General features: G+C 38.9%; 1 protein-coding gene and 1 pseudogene across 1 annotated transcript; both read left to right on the top strand.

Annotated features, from left to right (window-relative positions):
* LOC122044757 lies at positions 1–98 on the top strand (annotated as a pseudogene).
* Positions 99–13,775: 13,677 nt separating this feature from the next.
* On the top strand, positions 13,776–15,281 carry LOC122043697 (uncharacterized protein K02A2.6-like). The gene has a single exon (XM_042604293.1). The coding sequence runs from the start codon at positions 13,776–13,778 to the stop codon at positions 15,279–15,281; it is 1,506 nt and encodes a 501-aa protein (XP_042460227.1).
* Positions 15,282–25,518: the final 10,237 nt, after the last annotated feature.

The following is a 25,518-nucleotide window of genomic DNA, read 5'->3' as shown; positions in this document are numbered from 1 at the left end:
AAACCATGATGTGGGCATTGTCTGAGCATATTGTTATATCTATCCCAAGCTTCAAATAAAGATTCTGAGTCAGCTTGTTTAAAACTTGCAATGAGATTCCTCATATGAGCCATTTTACTAGGTGGATAGAATTTATCCAAAAATTATTGCTCGCATTGCTCCCATGTGGTGATGCTATTTGAAGCTAAAGATTTTAACCATTGCTTAGCTCTATCTCTTAAAGAAAACCCAAATAATAATAAATGCACCGCTTCAGAAGGAACACCTTTCATCTTCATTATACCGCATATCTCATAAAAAACCTCCAAATGTTGATTTGGGTCTTCATGCAGTCCTCCACCAAACTGATTTTGCTGCAACATAGAAATAATAGTTTGTTTGATCTCAAAATTATTTGCTTCAACTGAAGGTCTTGAAATGCTAGATCGAAACCCTCTAGCGTAAGGTGCTGCACAATCCTTTAATGGTCTGTTTGCCATGCTAGAATGTTCTTGTTCTGTTTGTTGTCTTTGCAGAATTTTTCTTCTATTAAATGTTCTATCTATTTCTGGGTCTAGAGGAAGAAGTTCTCGTACAAAGTTAGATCTTCGCATACACAAGAACAAGATATGTTTGCTCAAAAAGAAAAGAAGAAAGAAAGAGAAAAGTTAGATCAAAAGAAAAACAAAGAAAAACTAGATTAGGATGCTAGAAATCAAGAATGTAAAGTTAGAATTAGAATTAGAATTGCAACAAAATGAATTGTCAATAAGTTGAAAGATATGCAAAAATTATGAAAAAGGAATTCTAAAGATTAGTTACAATTATGCTAAAGAAAAGAAAGGTTATGTTTAGTCTAATTCAATTGATAATTTCTAATGTTATAACGTAGTCCCTGGCAACGCCGCCAAAAACTTGTTAACGATCCGCAAGTGTACGGATACATCGTCAGTAATAAAGAAAGATATCAGGTCCACAGGGACTGGTATAAGAACTAAAGATATCTCAACATGAATTAGCTAAACAACTAATCAATTGATTTATGAAAACTAGAGTAACTATGAAAATTAAAGAATATAGATAAAAGAATAGAAACAAGAATAAGGGCAATGATAAAGGATGTTCTAGGAGTTTGGGTTTCTTTGTAATGTTATTCAATGTAAGTGATCTACCAAATTGTATTCCTCAATTGTCCATCATTTATAGAAGGTTGTCGGTTCTCTCTTGCAATAGACAAACGACCTAGGACTGAAATCTATACCCTTTTGTGATCAATTTGGAATGATTCCTATATTGTCCTTACACGGGCTTGCCTGCCACGTGCGTCCCTCGGAAAATCAACATAGAAATTCATTACTTCTCAACCTCATCAAGATATGAAAGATTAATGCAGCCAATCTATCCTACCCCCTTGAATGCCCTTGTTTCACCCTCAAGATCATCCCTCAAACGTCCTTACATGGTCTTGTCTGTCACGAACGTCCCTCGGATAATCAAGTGAGGAATCACCTTTACAAAATCCACAAGATACCCAAATATTTAATCAAGTATGGTAATTAAACCAAATTACAACAATCCACACAAGATCAAATAGATACAAACAGGGAAAAATCATAGAAATAGGAAATTGGCAAATCCACAAGAGTTTACATCAAATTCACATTACAAATACTCCCTTCATCCTAGAACAAAGAGATCTAATCCATAGAACAAGAAAAGGAATCCAAAGACAAGAAAATTACAAGCATCTTGATCCCAAATCCAAGAAGGGAAGAGGGAAGAAAAACTTATCTACGATGAAGAACCATCTTCGGATCCAATCCTCGTTCCCTGGTTTCGATTCATTGAAGATCCACCCTTAGATCACCGGAAAATCCCTCCAAGAAGGTGGAGGAACGCCCCAAATCGTGATTTCTCCCAAAAGGGAGAGTTCCCGTTTCAAATGAGGAAGAAACCCTTATATAGAGGTGGGGTTTGGGCGTCACACATCCCCGAGACACGACCGTGTGAAGCTCACACGGCGTGGTCCATTCCCTTCACTACCCAGGTGACATGGTCGTGTGATGCTCGCACGGTCGTGTCATGCTCTGCTACTGCCCCCTTGCACGGCCGTGTAGATCTACACGGCTTGCTCTGCCTCTGGCTCTGGAACTCCTGCACGGCCGTGTCTGGGACACGACCAGGGTATTCTTGGCTTCTGGCGATGTTGCACGACCGTGTGACAGACACAACCATGCACTGCTTTGGCTCGGGAAGGCTTGCATGGCCATGTGATACTCACACGGCCTGGACACTCCCTCATTCTACCAGTGCTGCAAGGGTGAGGATCACCACACGGCCTGGGCAACTCCCCATGACAGGGTCATGTGGCACACAGGGATAGTGCCTTCCTCCTTCGTTCAATTGTAGATTTTGCCTAGAACATCAATTCTTCTCCAAAATTGACTCCTACGTACAAAAAAAGCGCAAAAGCAGATCTCCAAACAAAAAGAGTAAATATTCTAAAAGCAAAGCTGGAAGTACGAAAATGATTAGTTAAAGCATGCGCAAAATATGTGAATGTGCGTCAAAACATGCTAAACAAGTGTATACAATCTACACACATTAGTTGGCGAGTCACTCGATCTTCTTGGTTATGGGATCATCCAACACTTCCTAAACAAAGCCTTTCAATGAAATTGAATATTTAATCTTCTCACAGTAAACCCTAGGTTTAACTAAAGAGACCTCAATCGAAGCACAAGATTGAAACACAAAATCGGAGCACAAAATTGAAACACAAAATCGCTAAGCTCTTGTGTTGGTATTTCAGGATCCATACAAAGAAAAACTAAACTAGTACACCACAGAAACAATTAACTAGTTTTCCCTTTATTTGTAACCTAAAGACCTCTTGATCTTCTGCTGTATTCCTCTCCTCTTCTTGGACGTCGTGTGGGCGATGATCTACCAAGACGAAGACATCCAACCTTCTCCTTCTTTTCCAAGCTTTCGGCCACCAAATAATACAAAGTGAAGAGGCCTCCTTCTTCTTCTTCTTCTCCTCCAAGCAACCGACCACAAGGTGAAGGTCCTTCTCCAAGTGCCGCCAGCCCTTATGAAGAGGAAAGGGAATAGAGGGATGAGTCGGCCACAAGAAATTAGAAGAGGAGCCTTAGGTTTTGTTTAGAGAGCATCCCCTCCTCCTCTTTTATAATCTTTGCCAGCGGCTAATATGGAAAGTTTTTAATAAAATTTCCTTTTATTTGCTATTGTAGATGGTTACAAAAAAAGGAAAGATTTTAACAAAATTAAAATCTCTCTTTTAAACCATTTTAAATAGCTATAAAAGGAAAGATTATAACAAAATTTTGTTTTAAACAAAATCTTCCTTTTATTCCTATAATGGTTGGTTACAAAAAAGGAAAGATGTTAAAAAATTAAAATATCTCTTTTAACCATTGTAGATAACTACAAAAAGGAAAGATTTTAACAAAATTAAAATATCTCTTTTAACCATTGTAGATAACTACCAAAAAGGAAAGATTTTAACAAAATTTAAATCTCTCTTTTAATCCATTGCAGAAAGCTATAAAAGGAAATATTATAACAAAATTTTGTTTTAAACAAAATCTTCCTTTTATTCCTATAATGGTTGGTTACAAAAAAGAAAAGATTTTAACAAAATTAAAATATCTCTTTTAACCATTGCAGATAACTACAAAAAAGGAAAGATTTTAACAAAATTAAAATCTCTCTTTTAACCATTGTAGATAATTACAAAAAAGGAAAGATGTTGACAAAATTAAAATCTCTCTTTTAATCCATTGTAGAAAGCTATAAAAGGAAAGATTATAACAAAATTTTGTTTTAAACAAAATCTTCCTTTTATTCCTATAATGGTTGGTTACAAAAAATGGAATGATTTTAACAAAATTTAAATCTCTCTTTTAACCATTGTAGATAACTACAAAAAGGAAAGATTTTAACAAAATTAAAATATCTCTTTTAACCATTGTAGATAACTACAAAAAAGGAAAGATGTTAACAAAATTAAAATCTCTCTTTTAATCCATTGTAGAAATCTATAAAAGGAAAGATTATGTCAAAATTTTGTTTTAAACAAAATCTTCCTTTTATTCCTATAATGGTTGGTTACAAAAAAGGAAAGATTTTAACAAAATTAAAATTTCTCTTTTAACCATTGTAGATAACTACAAAAAAGTAAATATTTTAACAAAATTAAAATATCTCTTTTAACCATTGTAGATAACTACAAAAAGGAAAGATTTTAACAAAATTAAAATCTCTCTTTTAATCCATTGTAAAAAGCTATAAAAGGAAAGATTTTAACAAAATTTTGTTTTCAACAAAACTTCCTTTTCTCTTCTCGTATGGCCGGCCCCATGCTTGGGCACCAAGCATGGCTTGGCCGGCCCACATCTTGGGCACCAAGAGAGCTTGGCCAGCCCCTTACTTGGGCACCAAGCAAGGATGTGGCCGACCCCTCATTTGGGTAATAAGGAAAATCAAAACGGGTGAACGCGAGGCTTTATAGAGGTGACAGTAGGGACTGAGAGGAGGAATTGGTTTTAGCCTCCTAATGAACTTGAGCTCCCTGTGTTCAACCCGAACACCCAACTCAAGTTCATCAATAATAACTCATACCACTAAAGAGTTATTATTGAACTACCGCACCAATCCCATATTACATTATGAGCTCCTTCTTATCATGAGTGCATTAATCTCCCTGTGTTTAAGATATCGATTGCCCATTAATTAAATGAGTTACTGACAACTCACTTAATTAATATCTAGCTCCAAGAGTAGTACCACTCAACTTCATTGTCATGTCGGACTAAGTCCACCCGCAGGGTTTACATGACAATTCTTATGAGCTCCTCAAGGAGACATCATCAACCTAGATGACTAGGACACAGTTTCCTTCTATAATCAATAACACACCATATAAATAATATTATTTCCCAACTTATCGGGCCTATTGATTTAACGAATAAATCTCACCCATTGATAAATCAAAGAAATAAATACTAAGTATATGTGCTTGTTATTATATCGGGATTAAGAATACGTACATCCATAATAACAGAGGTTATGTTCTTTTATGCTGTCAGTATAAAAAGAACAACTTCAAATAGTCATGCTCAATACACACATAGTGTACTAGTGTTAATTTATAGTTAAGATAAACTAGTACCAAATTACACTACAACCATTCCAATGGTTTGTCCCAATCCATCTTGGTTGTGAGCTACTATTTATAATTTATAAGAAACTGATAACATAATCTTCTGTGTGACACTACACACCATGTTATCTACAATATAAATTAAATGGACAACTGTATTTTACTAAATGAAGACATTTGACCAATGTGATTCTCATTTCAAAATAAATTTTCATACAAAAAGCTTGGCTTTTAGTATACATCCTAACAATCTCCCATTTATACTAAAAGACTATGCTGCCAGATATGTTGTCATACATTTGATTCCCATCCCCTCAACATGCCCATCAAAAGCTCTTGCCTGAAAGGCCTAAGTGAAAGGATCCAGGTTATCTGCTAATGTAATCTTAACGACAACATCTTCTCCTCATTTTACGATGTCTCGCATTAGGTGTACTTGCGCTCAATGGGTTTACTTGCCTTATGGGCTTGTGGTTCCTTCGAGTTTGCTACTGCACCACTATTATCACAATAAATTATGATAATTTTGGCCAAACCAGGAATCATATCTAAGTCCATCAAGAAGTTTCTGAGTCATATAGTTTCTTTGGCTAAATCAGAGGCTGCAACATACTCAGCTTTCATGGTAGAGTCCGAAACATATTTCTGCTTAATACTCCTCCATGGTATAGCTCCACCACCCAAAGTAAACACATACCCCGAGGTCAACTTACTATTGTCCCTATCTGATTGGAAGTCAGAATGAGTGTAACCCATAGGGAGCAAATCATTTGCCTGATAAATCAGCATATAATCTCTAGTCCTTCTTAGGTACTTTAATATATGCTTTACGGTAGTCCAATGTCCCTGTCCTGGATTACTTTAATATCTGCTAACCATACCCAAGGCAAAACATATATCTGGTCTCATACATAGCATTGCATACATTAGACTTCCTACAACCGAAGCATAAGGAACTACCTTTATGTCCTCTATCTCCTTTGATGTTTTAGGAAACATCTCTTTAGATAAAGGTACTCCATGCTGAAAAGGTAGAAAACTTTTCTTGGAGTTTTGCATGCTAAAATGAGCTAAGATAGTATCGATTTATGAAGCTTGGGATAAATACAACATTCTTTTCTTGCGATCCCTTATTACTTTGATCCCAAGAATATGTCCACATTCTCCCAAATCCTTCATATCAAACTGCTTAGACAACCATACCCTTACGTTTGACAACATTTTGACATTGTTGCCAATTAGCAAAATGTCATCTATGTATAGTACAAGAAATACCACCACATTTCCGTCACTCTTCTTGTATACACAAGACTCATCCGGACACTGAATAAATCCACCGGATGTTCCAAGATCTTGAAGCTTACTTCAGTCCATAGATAGACTGATGTTGCATCTTTATCTTGGAGTGCTTCATCATATGTCCAGGGATCAGGTTCATGTTCACTAGGGATCAAGTCTGAAGATTCTCCCAAAAACATGAATCTATCAGGTTGCCTAACAACCCTCCCACTACGACGAGGCATTACTTGTAATTGTGCATCATTTGTGACACGTGTTGTAGTTTCTTGTGGTATCTCATCTTGTACCATTGGTACTAAGGTAGACGTGTCTTCTCTTATTTCTTCAAGAACAGTTTTACTCATGGGCTTGTGGTTTATTACATAGTCCTCTTCTAAAATCGGGTATTGGTGCTAACAATGACCTTATGATCTTTAGGACTATAAAATAAACCACCTTTCATTCCTTTAGGATAACCCACAAACAATCGAACTTCTGTACGTGATTCCAACATATCAATGTCTCCCTTCAGCACATGTGCTGGACTACCCCAAATCCGAATATGCTTCAGACTAGGCTTACACTCATTCCACAATTCTGTGGGAGTAGAGGGTACTGACTTAGAAGGTACCAAGTTCAGAATGTACACTACCGTTTCCAGAGTATATCCCCAAAATGAATTTGGTAATTCGGAATAACTCATCATTGATCTAACCATTTTCATAAGAGTCATATTCCTTCATTCTGCCACACCATTCTGTTAGGGTGTACCAGGTGCAGACAGTTGGGATTGGATTCCAGTCTCTAATAAGTAACTCCTAAACTCTCCTAAGAGTTACTTGCCACCACGATTAGACCGTAGTGTCTTGATACTTTTACCATGACGTTTCTCCACATCAGCCTTGTATTCTTTAAACTTATCAAAGCACTCAGACTTGTGGCAAATTTAAGTAAATATACCCGTATCTCGAATAGTCATCTATAAAAGAGACAAAATATTCGAAACCATCTCTTGCCTGGATAGTCATAGGCCCACACAAATCAGAATGAACAATTCCAACACATCTTTGGATCTATACCCCTTAGCCTTAAAAGGTCTCTTGTTCATTTTTCCTTCCAAGAAGGACTCACAGGTTGGAAAGTTTTCCACCACCAATGAACCCAAAAGTCCACTGGCTATTAACCTTTGAATCCTACTCAAGTTAATATGACCTAGCCTTAGATGACAAAGATATGTTTGGTTCATTTCCAAAGGCTGCTTTCTCTTATTTGAATTAGAAGATGTGTTATTAATTTCCATTTGTTGCATCGTGGGAGTTATTGGATTTTGAGTATACAAATTTCCAACCAATGCACCAGAACAGATAACTAACTTATTTTTTTTGATAACTACTTTGTCATAAAAAAAAGAGAATATCCATCCATAAATAGTTTGGAAACTGAAATCAAGTTCTTTCTAAAACTTAGTACATAAAGACAATTTCTCAAAATCAATGTTTTATTCCTATCAAAGGATAAATAAACATCTCCCAATACAATAACGCCACTTTTGTAGCATTGCCCATGTAGACGGTGATTTCCCCTTTATATAGTTTCGGGTTTCCTGGAACTCCTGCAATGAATTACAGACATGATCAGTGGCTCCCGTATCTGCATACCAGGTGCCGGTAGATAACACCGCTAAACATGTTTCAACAACTAATGAATAAGATACACCTTTATTGTTCTCCCTTTTATGAGGACAGTACAAGTTTTGTTTCCAATCAATGTAATTGGGACTAGTAAGTTTGTTCTCTTTCAATATATCAACAAGAGGATTGAAAGCCATTTTGAATCCTAAGAATCACAAAATATTTGATCAAAACTTTAGAATTTAAAATAATATTGATTCCTCAAACAATATCATTTAAATTCACCAACACCTCAAGACACCGTGAATTTTGTAGGCCACGATAGTGTGGACATATACAAATTCAAACATTTGTAAGAAGGGGTTTTACCCATTAATTTTATTATCTTGTCAACCTAACTTTATGACAAATAAAATTAATAGTTGGTTTTTCTTCGGTCACAAAAATAATAGCAGTGACTCTGATGGGGAGGATACTATTAAATGCGCCTAAGTGTATAACATTACTTGATACTTAGTCCTTTAAATAGGATTGTGCCCCTTCAGATGGGGAAGATCACACAAACCTAAATAATTTCCTATAATCATCCATAAAGGAAGTTTGATCTAGTGATTCACAAACAAACTCATCCGATGTGGAGGAAGGCACTCAGAGCCAATGCGCAAGTTTGTTTGCATCACTTACAAACCAGTAATGGAGACCGTGGAATTTATTTATAAATTCCTCTCCCACATAGTTATTTAAAACGAGGAATTTTGACATGCACACACACACACAACACATATAAATAGCATAAAAGGCAATAAATATAAAAAATAATTTTCCAACTATTTTGGCCTCATCCATAGCTGTCCTCCGTGTGCCACTAACCCTAGCCGCTGCCAACGGGTCATGTCATCACGTCTATCTTGTTTCCTTTTCCACTGCGCCTCTCGTTCTCAAATAGCACCATGCCTCGTAAGGATACGATCCACGACAAAAATAAAATTTTACATTTATCGATCCTATATTCCACAAGGGAATGCACATGTAATCTAGATCGAACAGAATGTAAAATCCTAAAACTAATACAACTCCTGCTGTATTTAATAATTACAATCATGCACACACATAAAATGCCCTCGGCATGCCCGAGGGTCCAATCACACACAAACACAATAAGGCCATAATAGTTGGAACTAGGATGCCTGCAACCACAGAGTTAATCTATTTACACATCCTACTATTATCTTGCCTAAATTTATGTACGAAAAAGTGCATAATTTAATTGAAAACCTGTTAGTAATTATCCCTAAGAGCCAATCATGAGATGATTAGGCCTTTTGGTTACTAATTGAGTTAGACTCAAATGAACCCACTCATTGGATTGAGTCCAATTAGAATTAGACACATTGGATTAATGGGTTAGACTCAATGGATTAGACTTATTGAGTTATTGGATTAATGGTTAATCCAATATAATAAATCCAACCCATTAAGAGGAATACAAAGAGACAAAAGACCCTTGGTATTCATGGGATGAATATAAATAGGTTTTTGTCATTTATTTTTTCACAAGATGAATTAGATAAGAAAAAGGTGTCTTTTGAGATTCCATCTTCTTCCTCCTCCTTCCATAGCCGATTCTTGATGTTTGGCCAAATCATACTTCTTGCTAGCACAAGAAGATGGTTCTTCTCCGAAGGCTTCATTCATGCAACGAATGAAGGATATGTTCGTGTGGATACTATAGAGGCGCGGACGCTTGAACGCGCTGAGATCTGCATCTAAAGAAAGGTTGATCGAAGACAGACTAACTATTAATTTTATTTGTCATAAAGATAGGTTGACAAGATAATAAAATTAATGGATAAAATCTCCTTTTTGAATTTATATACGTCCACACTAACGTGGCATATAAAATACACGGGGATTTTGAGATGTTGGTCTTGAACAAATATTTTTGTGAATCTTAGGATTTCAAATGTTTTTCAATCACCTAGCTGTTATATTATAGAATAGACTTATGATGTGCACAAATGTTATGATCTTCTACGCATGTTTTAGCGCACATTCACTTGACTTATGCACATATATTCTTCACATGATCACATCTTTTATCTTGTATTCATCATATCTATTGTTTTGTTTGGATATCTGCTCTTTGTTTGGTTTTATGTTGACAGGAAAGATTTTAGGAGCTTGAACGGAGAGTATTGATGCACCGGAACCAACCAGACAACACGGTCGTGCGACCCTGCACGACCGTGTGGCCAAACAGGAGAGGAAGAGCACACGACCGTGCAATCCTGCATGGTCGTGCGACCAAAACAGCAGCCAATAAACACACGGTCATGCAACCCTGCACGGCCATGCCACCCCAAGCAGAGAAGGAGACTTGCACGGCCATGCACCCCTGCACGGCCGTGCCCCAGGAGATAGAGCCCAAGGGCTACACGACTGTGTGACCCTGCACGACCGTGCAACCACGCACAGAACTAGCGAAGGGCACGGCCGTGCCACCCTTACATGGCCGTGCCGCAGCGGCCAAACCCTAAGGCTATATAAGGGTTTTAACCCTTTTTGCCATGGGAGAGGCGAGCCGTCAAGGAGAAAAAGATCTTGGAGCAATTCTACGCCGCTTTGGACCGCCGTTCAGCGAACTTCCACCACCAATTCGACTCCAGAAGCTGAGAGTTGGATCCGAAGGCCACTCTTCGACACCCGATAAGCATATTCCTTCTTACTTGCTGAGAATTGTATGTTTGTCTATACTATGTTTTCAGATCTCTCTTTAGCATTCATGGAGTAGATCTCTTGTTCTAGGATTATGGAGTAGTCGTGGTACGGATTGATGTAAAACTCGAATTGTGTTTATACTTGTTGGATGAACTTTCATGCTTTGTTTCAATTGTTAATTGCCTACTTTTGATTAAGAAAAACTTGTCAGCCTCGTAAAGGATTATCTCTAGATCGTACACCTAAGGGGCCCTAGTGACAGGGGTAACCCGTTCACGGACATCTAGATAGCTCCTTGAGAGGAAGGCAGATTCTCCCCAAGGGAGCGAGAGACCAAGCTTAGCCCTACTCACTATTCTTAATCTACCAGTTAGAGTTATGCCCTCAAGATTTGCCGAGGTGCCCTAGTGACAGGGGTAAACCGTGACAGGACTTCTTAGGACATTGCCCTATTTTGGTGCTTGAGAATACCTACTTAGCTTCCGGCAATTGCAGGAATAAGGACAACGAGAGTAAGACAAATTGAGACACATCAATACTACCACGACGAAATCGATCCCCTAGAATTCCTCATCACCAAGTGAATATTTCGACCTTGCGACCCTTGACTCTCTCCCTCGACCTTTCTTTTCCCTTAGCCTGATCAAGATCGTTGGTAGTCTAGCTAACCATAAGTGAGCGATTGCTAGTGCTTATAGCCAGTCCCTGTGGGATTGATATTTTTATTACTGACGATGAATCCATGCACTTGCGGAAGCGTAACAAGTTTTTGGAACCGTTGCTAGAGACTGCGTCTGTAACACTAGCTAAGTCATATTGGATTAGACTAGGCTTTGTTTTTTTTTCTGCATTTTAATCCTTTCTTATAACGTTTCTTATTTCATATTATCATTGTTTAAAATTCTATATCTTGTTATTGCATAAAACTAACCTGGCAGGAGATTCCGACCCACATGTTAGTGTATTGCACACCCCTGGTTGTTTCGAAAGTGGCATAATGTTGGAATGGCTGAAGGACTATGGAGCCCTAAAGTCAGTTAAAGAACTGGGACCTGTTGTGTTTCCAGAGATTCCAGCGAAGAGTTTTATGCTCAGATCTTCATTTGTATCAAAGGTTCAAGAAAATCAGTTTGGGGGATCAGAATCAGAGAATCCTTATCTGCATCTCCTTGATTTCCACAGCTATTGCAACATGCTGAGAGTTGAAGGAGTCCCGGAGTCGATACAGCTTATAGCTTTCCCATTTAGTCTCAGGAACAATGCAAAGGTTTGGTTTAACACCCTGCAGCTGAGAAGTATCCAGACATGGGAAGAATTGGAAGAAAAATTTCTAAATAGATACTTTCCCCCAAAAAGGACTGCGCATTTGAGGGATCAGATTCTGCATTTCAAGAAGCGTGATGAGGAGGCATTGCATCAAGCTTGGGGGCAGATACTTATCAATCCTATATCAATGCCCACATCATGGTATTCAGAGCTGGTTGATTCTTCACATATTCTATATCGGACTCTCTTTCCAGAACAAGAACCTTCTAGATGCTGCAGCTGGAGGATTACTCATGGAGAAGAGTTTAGATGAGGCACGAGAAATAATCCATACGGTGGTATCAAATCTCAGCGAGTGGTCAGGACAAGATGTGCTGAACTTATCTTTACACCCGATCGAACCCAAGGAAAAAAAGGGAGCACTGATGGATGAAAGCAAGTTGGAACATGTAGAAAATGAGGATCAGGAAGATCTAGAGGAGTCCCTCAACGTACGATGCAAAGATCCAAAAAAAAAAAAATTCCTTGGTGTGGAGAAGCCCTATTAAGATCACCAAAAGGCTTAATATCTACCTCAGCATCACTCATCGAGGAGGGTTTGGATAGCGACGATGATACTGAAAAAGTGGTTCAGAAAACTGAGAAAGCTCCAAAAGAAGTCGTGGCGGATGAGGAGATGCGGCTACTGGAACAGGAACCAGCCCTGCCTGAAATTGCACCACCCCAAGTGGAATTGAAACCTCTGCCACCCAACCTTAAATACACGTTCCTAGGTCCAAGTTCTACCTTTCCAGTAATCATTAATGCGGATTTAACTGAGGAAGAAACACAGAAATTGATCAAGGAGCTGAAGGCACACAGGAAAGCGATTGGGTACACCATTGATGACATTAAAGGGATCAGTCCTTCAGTATGCATGCACAGAATTCTCCTTGAAGAAGGATATAAAAATTCAATTGAGCATCAACGAAGATTGAATCCGAATTTAAAAGAAGTGGTGAAGAAGGAAGTAATGAAATTTCTTGATGCAGGGATTATTTATCCTATATCGGACAGTGAATGGGTTAGTCCGGTCCATGTGGTCCCTAAAAAAGGAGGAATGACGGTGGTTAGAAATGAGAACAATGAATTAATTTCTACAAGGACAGTTACAGGATGACGGATGTGTATTGATTACAGAAAGTTGAACAAGGAAACTACGAAAGACCATTTTCCCTTGCCATTTATTGATGAGATGCTAGAAAGGTTGGCAAAACACTCTTACTTCTGCTATTTAGACGGCTACTTTGGCTTCTTCCAGATCCCTATTCATCCCTTGGACCAAGAAAAGACGACCTTTATATGCCCTTTTGGTACCTATGCTTATCGACGAATGCCTTTTGGGCTTTGCAACGCACCTGTTACATTTCAGCGATGTATGATGACAATATTCTCGAATTTCACAGAAAATATTATGGAAGTATTTATGGATGATTTCTCAGTCTATGGGAACAACTTTGATTCATGCCTTCTGAATCTTTCCAATGTTCTCCAGAGATGTGAAGATGTAAACTTGGTTCTAAATTAGGAGAAATGTCATTTCATGGTCAAGGAGGGAATTGCGTTAGGACATAAGATTTCAGAACGATGAATCGAGGTTGACAAAGCTAAGATAGAGGTAATTGAGAAACTACCCCCACCTCTTAATGTGAAAGGGGTTAGGAGCTTTCTGGGGCATGCTGGGTTTTATAGACGTTTCATCAAAGATTTTTCAAAATTTCCATGCCCTAACCAACCTGTTGATCAAAGATGCTAAATTCTGTTTTGATGATGACTGTAATGAAGCATTTAAGAAGATCAAAAATGCTCTCATCTCAGCTCCTATAATTCAGGCCCCGAATTGGGAGCTCCCATTTGAAATTATGTGCGATGCCAGTGACTTTGTAGTGGGCGCAGTTCTAGGGCAAAGGAAAGACAAAGTTCTGCATACAATCCACTATGCAAGCAAGACATTGGATGTGGCCCAAATGAATTATTATACCACTAAAAAGGAATTGTTAGCCATAGTGTTTGCAATCGACAAGTTCAGGTCCTATCTAGTGGGTTTAAAGGTGATAGTGTATTCGGATCATGTTGCCATAAGATATTTGCCTAATAAGAAAGACGCCAAACCTCATTTGATCAGGTGGATCTTGCTCCTCCAGGAGTTCAATCTAGAAATCAGGGATAAGAAAGGAGCAGAAAATGTTGTGGTTGATCATCTATACCGAGTGTGGCCAAACGAGCAAAGAAATGTAGATTTTGATCTGCTTATAAACGATGTTTTCCCTGATGAGCATCTGCTGGCGATAAATTTCGAAGGAATTCCTTGGTACGTAGATTTTGTAAACTATCTTGCAAGTAGAGTACTTCCCCCAAATCTCACTTGGCAACAGAAGAAGAAATTTTTCTCAGATATCAAACATTATATATGGGACGAACCTCTGCTTTTTAAGAGATGCGGAGACACAATCTACCGAAGGTGTGTACCGGAAGATGAGGTCAAGGACATTCTGTTTTACTATCATGCATCCCCTTATAGTGGGCACTTGGGAGTATCGAAAACAGTAGCAAAGATATTACAAGTAGGATTTTTTTGGCCAAATCTATTTAAAGACACAAAAAATTTTGTGCAGACCTGCGACCAATCTCAAAAGACTGGAAACATTTCTAGAAGAAATGAAATGCCACTGAACTGCATCCTCGAAGTGGAATTATTTGATGTATGGGGGATAGATTTCATGGGACCCCTTCCATCATCGTATGGAAACAATTATATTCTAGTGGCAGTAGATTATGTATCTAAATGGGTGGAAGCTATAGCTTCTCCTACCAGTGATGCCAGAACGGTAATTAAACTTTTTAAAAAGGTAATTTTCCCACGATTTAGTGTGCCTAAGGCAGTCATTAGCGATGGGGGCTCGCATTTCATAGAAAAGAAGTTTGAGAATTTGTTAAAGAAATATGGAGTCAATCACAAAGTTGTGACACCCTACCATCTCCAAACCAATGGACAGGCTGAGATTTCCAACCGAGAGATCAAGGCAATATTAGAGAAGACGGTGTTTAGTTCTCGCAAATATTGGTCATTGAAACTGGATGACGCTTTATGGGCATACCGTACTACATTCAAAACTCCAATTAGTATGACCCCATTCAGATTGGTGTATGGGAAGCCGTGTCATCTTCCAGTAGAGTTATAACACAAGGCTTACTGGGCAATCAAACATCTTAATATGAACATGAAGCTGGAAGGAGACAAAAGGAAACTCCAATTAAATGAACTTTATGAGTTGAGGATGGACGCCTATGAACATGCCAAATCATACAAAGAGAGAACCAAAAGATGGCATGACCAACATATCATGCGAAGAGAATTCCAAGAAGGGGACTTAGTGTTGCTATTTAACTCGAGATTGAAGCTCTTCCTTGGAAAGTAAAAATCAAGGTGGGCATGTCCATTCCAAATCAAAAACCTATACCCATTCGGAGTTGTTGATATTTGGAATGAGGAGCAAGGAGAATTTAAAGTGAATGGGCAGCGTCTGAAAAAGTACCTTCATGATGTACCTCTAGAGGATGATATGCATATATACTTGTTGGATCCGCGCCCCCCATGAATGAGTCAATATGGGGTTGAGCTAAAGACCTAAAACAAGCGCATCTTGGGAGGCAACCCAAGGGTTTTCCCTTTTCATTTTAGTTGATCATTCTGTTATATGTTTTGTTTCTTTGATAAGTTTAGTCAAGTGTTTTATTTTTGATTGTTCCTTTTTAGGATGTGCATGGCTTCCATGAGCTGGCCGTGAGCAGTTCATGGGCGTGGAGGCGTCGGAGGGGCCGAAATAACGAAAGATGAGTCATCCCGAGCTAAATGGAGGTGGTCGTGCAACCTTGCACGGCCGTGCGTAGCCGACAGAGGAGCAAAAGCCACAAGTCATGCCACTCAGCACGACCGTGTGGCCTGAGCCGAGAAGAAAAGGGGGTTGGTCATGCCATCAGGCACGACCAAATGGAGAAACCAGAGGCGAAGGAGATCTGGGCCATGCCACCCAGCACGACCGTGTGCCCACAGCCGAGAGGAGAAAGGAGGAGGTCGTGTCATTCGGCACGGCCGTGCAGCACCCGACCTAACCTGGCCGTGTCTATAAGACACGACCGTACCCAAGCCCGTGCGGTGTCGCCACACCTCCAAGAAACCCTAACCTCTAATTCCTCCTCCCCCAAAACTCTCTCCCTCCACATTATACCTCAGCCAACCCTAATTTCTCCCTCTAGAGTCCACTTTTCCTTAGATCTACATCTAGATCTAACACATTCCCAAGACAAAACTTTGGAAAAAGAAGCTAATCCCCTATTCCTCCTCTCCCCTGCTCCTATCCTCAAGGACATATCTCCACGGAATTCTAAGCTCACAATGTCGCAAATCTTGAAGAGGCTTTGTCGAGGAAGTGGTGGATCTGGAGAAGGAGATGCACCGGAAGGTGACAAAGGAAAAGGAAAAGCTTCATCATCAAAAGGCAAAGGGAAGAGGGTAGCACGCGACGAAGGTAACGAAAATATATTTAATATTATTTTTAGAAATCAAGATAAAAAAAACTAGATATGGTAACCTTGTCGCTAGGAAAATTGTATGCACGAAATATATGGACCTCGCCACTATGGATATGCTAGGAATTATGGATGATATTGATTGGATGATTAGCTCTTTAGATTGGAATGATATAATATACTGTCATGTACCAACTTACCCTCGTCTAGTCCTTGAATTTTTGAGTTCGCTTGATGTTAAATATTCATCTGAAGATGACTACATAGGGATCATAACTTTTAGGATGATGAACAAACAAGTTCGATGGACTTTTAATGATTTTAATGATTGTTTTGGTTTACCAAATGGAGGTGCTCGAGGATTTGATATTGGGATTAGATGGAATGAATTTTGGAGGTCGATAACCGGATCAAATGACCCTTATGAACCCTCTAGAGCCAAGGCATCCCGCATGCAAAACCCGACCTTTAGATACATGCACCGAGTGATGAGCAAAACAATCTTTGGTCGAGGAGATAGTGACGGGGTGATTAAAAAGAGTGAACTCTATTGTCTTTGCGCAATGTTGAAGAAAGTTGATTTTGATTCCGGGTTCCATTTCCTGCAAACCTTAGTAAGGGTAGCTAGGGCGTCTTCGGGGGCAATTGTGTTTGGTGGATTGATTACTCCAATAGCACATAATTTAGGTTGTGAGCTTGATGGACTAGAGGTTATTCATGGCAATGACAAGATCGACATCGATTCTTGTCTTGTAATGAAGATGATTTGTCGGGATGAGAATGGGTTTGCCTTTCCTAGGGCCTTTGGTTTCCCTCTACCCCTTCCTTATCCCGAGCGCACTTCAGTTCGCAATCCTGCAAATTGGGTGATCACTAATCCATCCCCCGAGAATGTGCCTCCCATAGTAGAAGAACCTGAGTACCACCAGGAACCCTCACCATCAGGTTTCCCGCAGCCTTCCAGACATTCGGAACCTCCTAGGCACTCTTTTGCCTATGGCACGGGACCCTCTAGGTTTGATTTTTCTGACTTCCGTACCTCCTTAGAATCTCTTTACGAGAAGCACAATGGCCAACAACAGTTGTTGGAGGGTCACTTCAAGCTTTCTGACGACCAATTTAGGGAGGTGCGAGATCATTTTCAGTTCACTAGAGACTTCCATAGTCAGGTGACGGGGTTCGTACAAGATTATGAGGTGGACCAGGAGAGAATGAGGAACTTTATGGATGATATGGATATCACTCGACAGCAAGTAGACGCGTTGTATCAATATCATCAACACATAGGCCATCTCCTTGGTTTCCCTAGATTTCCCCGGGGCCACATCAAGGACCTCCTTATCCCCCACCCCCGCCACCATATTGATTTCATCGAGGCGATGAAAAGTTTAAGTCTAGGGGGTGTTGTTGCACAACCTGAGTCTAGTTGAGAGTCTTTCTTTTTTTTTTCCATATGTTATTTGCTTTCTTTTATCTATTTAGTTTAGTTTTATCTATTTGCATTTTATTTGTTTCTGTTTGCACATTATTTGAGAACATCAACCGTCTACTTCTTTGTCCACTTGTCCAATAGCAAAATGTCTAGCATTTTTTTAGTTCATGAATGGTTCAGATTGTGTTAGTATGTTTAGTGTATCTCCTTTTTCTATCTTTAGTAGCATGAAATACGCTAAGTATTGTACGGAGTTCGGTATAAGTTTTTGGCCTAACCTTAAGGACTTATTTTCACTACACTTAAGCACTTGAGCTTGAATGGTAGACATACTTTTGAAATAGTTATAATTCATCCAAATTATTTAGTACTTGCATTTCCATGGTGATTCCTTATTTACATTTTGGTTACTGGATAACCTCGGATCATGGAAGCTCATTCGGAAAAATCTAAATCCCAACATATGCATCGCATGTGTAATAAGTGCTACTCTATAGCACTATATATAAAAAAATAATAAAAAAAAATAATAAGGGATCATAAATAGTTGTCATGAATGGAAACTAACAATTCACCCCTTTGAGACCAAGTTAGGTTACTGGGGAAATGAATGTTACGTTTCTCTTGATTCCGAGAAGTACCCTTTGAGACCTTGTGTAATTTAAGGAAAACGAACCAAGTGTGTGGGAGGTAAGTGCCTATCATTGGGAATATTAGGAACTCAATTGTATGACGACTTAACTAGGACAATGAATGGAAACTTGAAGAGCTTGAGCTACTTATTACACTGAGCACAGAGGACTTATGTTTAGGCCATACTTAGGTTACTCCACAATCATGCTTATCAGTGAAGCTAGATGATAGAGTTAGGCGAATGCACTAAGGATTATGAAACACTACAGGATTTCATGAACATAGTTTGTCGCATTTTGCTTGAGGACAAGCAAAGGTTCAAGTTTGGGGGTGTGATGTGTGCAAATGTTATGATCTTCTACGCATGTTTTAGCGTACATTCACTTGACTTATGCACATATATTCTTCACATGATCTCATCTTTTATCTTGTATTTATCATATCTATTGTTTTGTTTGGATATCTGCTCTTTGTTTGGTTTTATGTTGAAAGAAAAGATTTTTGGAGCTTGAACAGAGAGTATTGATGCATCGGAACCAACCAGACAACACGGTCGTGCGACCCTGCACAGCCGTGTGGACAAACAGGAGAGGAAGAGCACACGGTCATGCAATCTTGCACAACCGTGCGACCAAAACAACAGCCAGTCAGCACACGGCCGTGCAACCCTGCACGGCCGTGCCACCCCAAGTAGAGAAGGAGACTTGCACGGCCGTGCATCCCAGGACGGTCGTGCCCCAGGAGACAGAGCCCAAGGGCTATATGGCCGTGCGAGCCTGTACGGTCGTGCAGCCATGCACAGAACTGGAGAAGGGCATGACCGTGCCACCCTTACACGGCCGTGCCGCAACGGCCAAACCCTAAGGATATATAAGGGGTTTAACCCTTTTTGCCAGGGGGGAGGCGAGCCGTCAGGGAGAAAAAGATCTTGGAGCAATTCTACGCAGCTTTAGATCGCCGTTCAGCGAACTTCCACCACCACATCGACTCCAAAAGCTGAGGGTTGGATCCGAAGGCCACTCTTCGACACCCGATAAGCATATTCCTTCTTACTTGCTGAGAATTGTATGTTTGTCTATACTATGTTTTCGGATATCTCTCTAGCATTCATGGAGTAGATCCCTTGTTCTAGGATTAGGGAGTAGTCGTGGTACGAATTGATGTAAAACTCGAATTATGTTTATACTTGTTGGATGAACTTTCATGCTTTGTTTCAATTGTTAATTGCTTACTTTTGATTGAGAAGAACTTGTCAGCCTCGTAGAGGATTACCTCTAGATCGTACACCCGAGGGGCCCTAGTGACAGGGGTAACCCATTCACGGACATCTAGGATAGCTCCTTGAGGAGAAGGCAGATTCTCCCCAAGGGAGTGAGAGACCAGGCTTAGCTCTACTCACTATTCTTAATCTACCAGTTAGAGTTATGTTCTCAAGATTTGCCGAGGTGCCCTAGTGACAGGGGTAAATCGTGACAGGACTTCTTAGGGCATTGCCCCATTCTAGCGCTTGAGAATACCTACTTAGCTTCCGGCAATAGCAGGAATAAGGATAGCGAGAGTAAGACAAACCGAGACACATCAATACTACCACGACGAAACCGACCCCCTAGAACTCCTCATCACCAAGTGAATATTTCAACCTTGCGACCATCGACTCTCTCCCTTGACCTTCCTTTTCCGTTTGCCTGATCAAGACCGTTGGTAATCTAGCTAACCATAAGTGAGCGATTGCTAGTGCTTATAGCCAGTCCCTGTGGGATCGATATTTTTATTACTGATGACGAATCCGTGCACTTACGGAAGCGTAACAACTTAGTAGTTCCAATTATAATGATTGGAAAACTTGGACACTAAGGTGGGTTGTTCTCTCAGAACTGAGAACAATAAAAGTGTATTTTATTCATTAGTTGTTGAAACATGTTTAGTGGTGTTATCTACCGGTATCTTGTGTCTGTAATTCATTGCAGGGGTTCTAGTAAATCTGACAACTATATGAAGGGGAAATCACCATCTACATGGGCACTGCTGCAAAAGTAGCAGCTGTTGCAGTGGGAGATGTTTATCCTCTGACAGGAATAAAACATGGATTTTGAGAAATTATCTTTACCTACCAAGTTTTAGAAAGAACTTGATTTCAGTTTCTAAACTATTCAAAGAACTTGATATTTTTTCTATTTTGATAACAAAGTTATTATCAAGAAAAATAGGGAAGTTATCTTTTCTGGTAGGTTAGTTGGCAATATCCTAAATCCAAAAACTCCCACGATGCAACAAATGGAAATTAATAACACATCTTCTAACTCTAATAAGAGAAAGCAACATTTGGAAATGAACCAATCATATTTTTAGCATCTAAGGCTAGGTCATATTAACTTGAGTAGGATTCAAAGGATAATAGCCGATGAACTTTTGGGTTCATTGGTGGTGGAAATCTTTCCAACCTGCGAGTCTTACTTGGAAGGAAAAATGACCAAGAGGCTTTTTAAGACTAAGGGGTATAGAGCCAAAGATGTGTTTGAATTATTCTAATTTGTATGAACCTATGACTATCCAGGCAGGAGATGGTTTCGAATATTTCGTCTCTTTTATAGACGACTATTCGAGATACGGGTATATTTACTTGATGTGCTGCAAGTCTGAGTACTTTGATAAGTTCAAAGAGTACAAGGCTAATGTGGGGAAATGTCATGGTAAAAGTATCAAGATACTACGGTGAGATCGTAGTGGCGAGTACCTCTTAGGAGAGTTCAGGAGTCACTTATCAGAAGTCAGGATTCAATCCCAGCTGACTGCACCTGGTACACCCCCAACAGAATGGTGTGGTAGAACGAAGGAATATGACTCTTATAGAAATAGTTAGATCAATGATGAGTTATTCAGAATTACTAAATTCATTTTAAGGATATACTCTGGAAACGGAAGTGAACATAGTACCTTCTATGTCAGAACCCTCTACTCCCATAGAATTGTAGAATGGGCATAAGCCTAGTCTGAAGCATATTCGGATTTGGGGTAATTCAGTATATATGATGAAGGGAGACACTGAACATGAGTTCACTTGTTTGTGGGTTATCCTAGAGAAACAAAAGGAGGTTTATAGTCATAAAAAAATCAGAAGGTCATTGTTAGCACCAATGCCCGATTTTTAGAAGAGCACTATGTAATGAACCACAAGCCCATAAGTAAATTTGTTCTTAAGGAAATAATAAAGGACACGTCTAATCTAGTACCAATAGTACAAGATAAGATACCACAAGAAACTGCAACACGTGTCACAAATGATACACAACTACAGACAGTGCCTCGTTGTAGTGAGAGGGTTGTTAGGCAACCTGAAAGATTGATGTTTTTGGGACAATCGTCGGACTTGATCCCAGATAAACATGAACATGATCCCCGTACATATGATGAAGCAATCAAGATAAAGATGCAGCATCTTGGCAAAAAGCAATGAATTCAGAAAAAGAATCTATGTATTCTAACAAAGTCTGGGAGTTTGTAGAACAAACAAATGGTGTAAAATTCATTGGGAGTAAATAGGTCTACAAAAGAAAAAGAGGGACAGACGGGAAGGTGGAAACCTTCAAAGCAAGGCTTGTTGAAAAAGGGTATCGATTATTAGGAAACCTTTTCACCGGTAGCAATGCTTAAGTCTATCCAGATTCTTTTATCTATTGCTACTCATATGGATTATGAGATATAGCAAATGGATGTCAAAACAGCTTTCCTTAAATGGAAGTCTTGAAGAAAATATCCATATGGACTGAAGCAAGCTTCTAGGTCTTGGAACATCCGATTGTAATCCAGTCTTATATGGATTTATTAAGTGTCCGGATGAGACTTATGTATACAAGAAGTGTGATGGAAACGTGGTGGTATTTCTTGTACTATATGTAGATGACATTTTTGATAGTTGGAAACAATATCAAGTGTTGTCGGAAGTAAGGGTATGATTTTCCAAGCAATTCGATATGAAGGACTTGGGAGAATATGCACATATTCTCGAGATCAAAGCGATAAGGGATCGCAAGAAAAGAATGTTGTGTTTATCCCAAGCTTCATATATCGATACGATCCTAGCTCGTTTTAGCATGCAAGACTCCAAGAAAGCTTTTCTACCTTTTAGGCATGGAGTATCTTTATCTTAAGAGATGTCTCCGAAGACATCAAAAGAGATAGAAGATATGAAGGCAGTTTCTTATGCTTTAGCTGTAGGAAGCCTAATGTATGCTATGTTATGCACGAGACCGGATATTTGTTTTGTCATGGGCATGGTTAGTAGATATCAAAGTAATCCAAAACAGGGACATTGGACTTCTGTAAAGCATAAAGATTATATGCTGGTTTACTAAGCAGATGATTCGATCCCTGTGGGTTACACGGATTATGACTTCCAATTAGATAGGGGCAATAGTAAGTCGACCTCGGGGTTTTGTGTTTACTTTAGGAGGTAAAGCCATAACAATAGAAGAGTTATAAGCATAGATGCTTTTCGGACTCCACCATGGAAGCTGAGTATGTGGCAGCCTCTAAGGCAGCCATAGGAGTTGTATGGCTTAGAAACTTCATGATGGACTTAGATGTGATTCCTGGTTTGCCCAAAAATTATTACAGTGTATTGTGATAATAAGTGGTGTAGTAGCAAACTCGAAGGAACCATGAGCCCATAAGGCAAGTAAACACTTAGAACGCAAGTACCACCCAATACGAGACATCGTATAACGAGGAGAAGTTGTTGCCGCCTAGATTGCATCAGATGATAACCTAGGAGATCCTTTCACTAAGGCCCTTAAGGCAAGAGCTTTTGATGGGCAAGTTGAAGGGTTGGGAATCAGATGTATGGCAGGGTATATGGCAGCATAGTCTTTTAGTATAAGTGGGAGATTGTTAGAGTGTATACTAAAAGTTTAGATTTTTGTATAAACATATAAGAATCACATTGGTCAAATGCCTACATTTATGCTAAGTGTAGTTGTTCATTTAATTTATATTATAGATAACATGGTGTGAGGAGACACACAGAAGATCATGTTATCAGATCCTTATAAATTATAAACAGTTACTCATAACCAAGATGGAATGGTACAAACCATTGGAGCGGTTGTAGTGTAATTAGGTATTAGTTTATCTTGACTAATAAATTACACTAGTACACTCTGAGTGTATTGAATAGGAACAATTGAGGAAGTATCTTTTTATACTGACTATATAAAAGAACAATACCTCTATTATTATAGAAGTGTGTACTCTTAATCATGATATAATAACAAGCACATATACTTAGTATTAATTTCTTTAATTTATCAAAGGGTGCGATTTAGCTCGTTAAATCAATAGTCCCGATAAGTTGGGAAATGATATTATTTATATGGTGTGTTGTTGATTATAGAATGAAACTATGTCCTAGTAATCTAGGTTGATGATGTCCCCTTGAGGAGCTCAAAAGGATTGTCATGTAAACCCTGCAGGTGTAATTAGTCCGACATGACGATAAGGTTGAGTGGTACTACTCTTGGAGCAAGATATTAATTGAGTTGTCAATAACTCATTTAATTAGTGGGCATTCAATATCTTAAACACAGGGAGATTAATGCACTCATAATAAGAAGGAGCTCATAATGTAATTTGGGATTGGTGCGGTAGTTCAATAATAACTCTTTAGTGGTATGAGTTATTATTGATGAACTTGAGTTGGGTGTTCGGGACGAACACAGGAAGCTCAAGCTCATCGGGAGATCAAAACTAATTTCTTCTCTCGGTCCCTGTTGTAGCCTTTATAAAACCTTGTATCCACAAAGTCCACTTCTTACCCAAGTAATGGGTCAGCCACATCCTTGCTTGGTGCAAGGGAACGACCAAGCATGAGCTTGGAAGCCAAGAGGTGGCCGACCATAGCTTGGTGCCCAAGCTAAGGGTCGACCACATGGAGAATAAAAGGAAAATGAAGTTTTGTTTAAAATAAAATTTTGTTAAAATCTTTCCTTATTTGTAGTTATCTACAATGGTTAAAAGAGAGATTTTATTTTGTTAAAATCTTTCCTTTTTTGTAGTTATCTACAATGGTTAAAGGAGAGATTTTATTTTGTTAAAATCTTTCTTTTTTTGTAGTTATCTACAATGGTTAAAAGAAAGATTTTAATTTTCCTTTTATAGCCATCCTCATGGTTTTAAAAGAGAGTTTTAAAATTATAAAATCTTTCCTTTTATAGCTATCTACAAAAGATTAAAGAGACATTTTAATTTTGTTAAAATCTTTCCTTATTTGTAGTTATCTATAATGTTTAAAAGAGATATTTTAATTTTTTGATTAAACTTTCCTTTTTTGTAACCATGTTTTAAAAAGAGAAGTTTCAATTAATCTTTCCTTTTTTGTAGTTGTCTACATGTTTCAAAAGAGAGAGATTAATTTTAAAACTTTCCTTTATTTTCATGTACAATAGGAAAATTAAAAAAGAGATTTTAATTGTTATTAAAATTTCCTTTTTTGACAATACCAAGGATTATAAAAGAGAGGGAGAGGGCATGGAAGAACCCTTATTCTTTTTCCTCTCTTCCTTGGTGTGGCTGGCCCCTTCATGCTCCTTTCTTCCTTGGTGGTCGGCCATTGCATCTCTTACTTCTCTTTGTTTTCTTCTTTTATGGCCGGTGGCACCATTACCTCTTGTCTCCTCTTTTGCTTCCTTAGGGCCGGCGGCATCAAGGTCTCCTTAGTCCTTGTGGCCAGTTGCTTAGATAGGAAGAAGAAGAAGAGGAGATGAACTTGGTGGCCGGTTGCTCGGAGGAGAAGAAGAGGAAGGAAATTTCATATTTTGGCATCCCTTGAT

This window comes from Zingiber officinale, chromosome 2A (assembly GCF_018446385.1).
Source record: "Zingiber officinale cultivar Zhangliang chromosome 2A, Zo_v1.1, whole genome shotgun sequence".
NCBI classification, from domain to species: Eukaryota; Viridiplantae; Streptophyta; class Magnoliopsida; order Zingiberales; family Zingiberaceae; genus Zingiber; species Zingiber officinale.
Note: the sequence above shows the minus strand (reverse complement) of the source record. Positions and strands in the feature narration are given on the sequence as shown.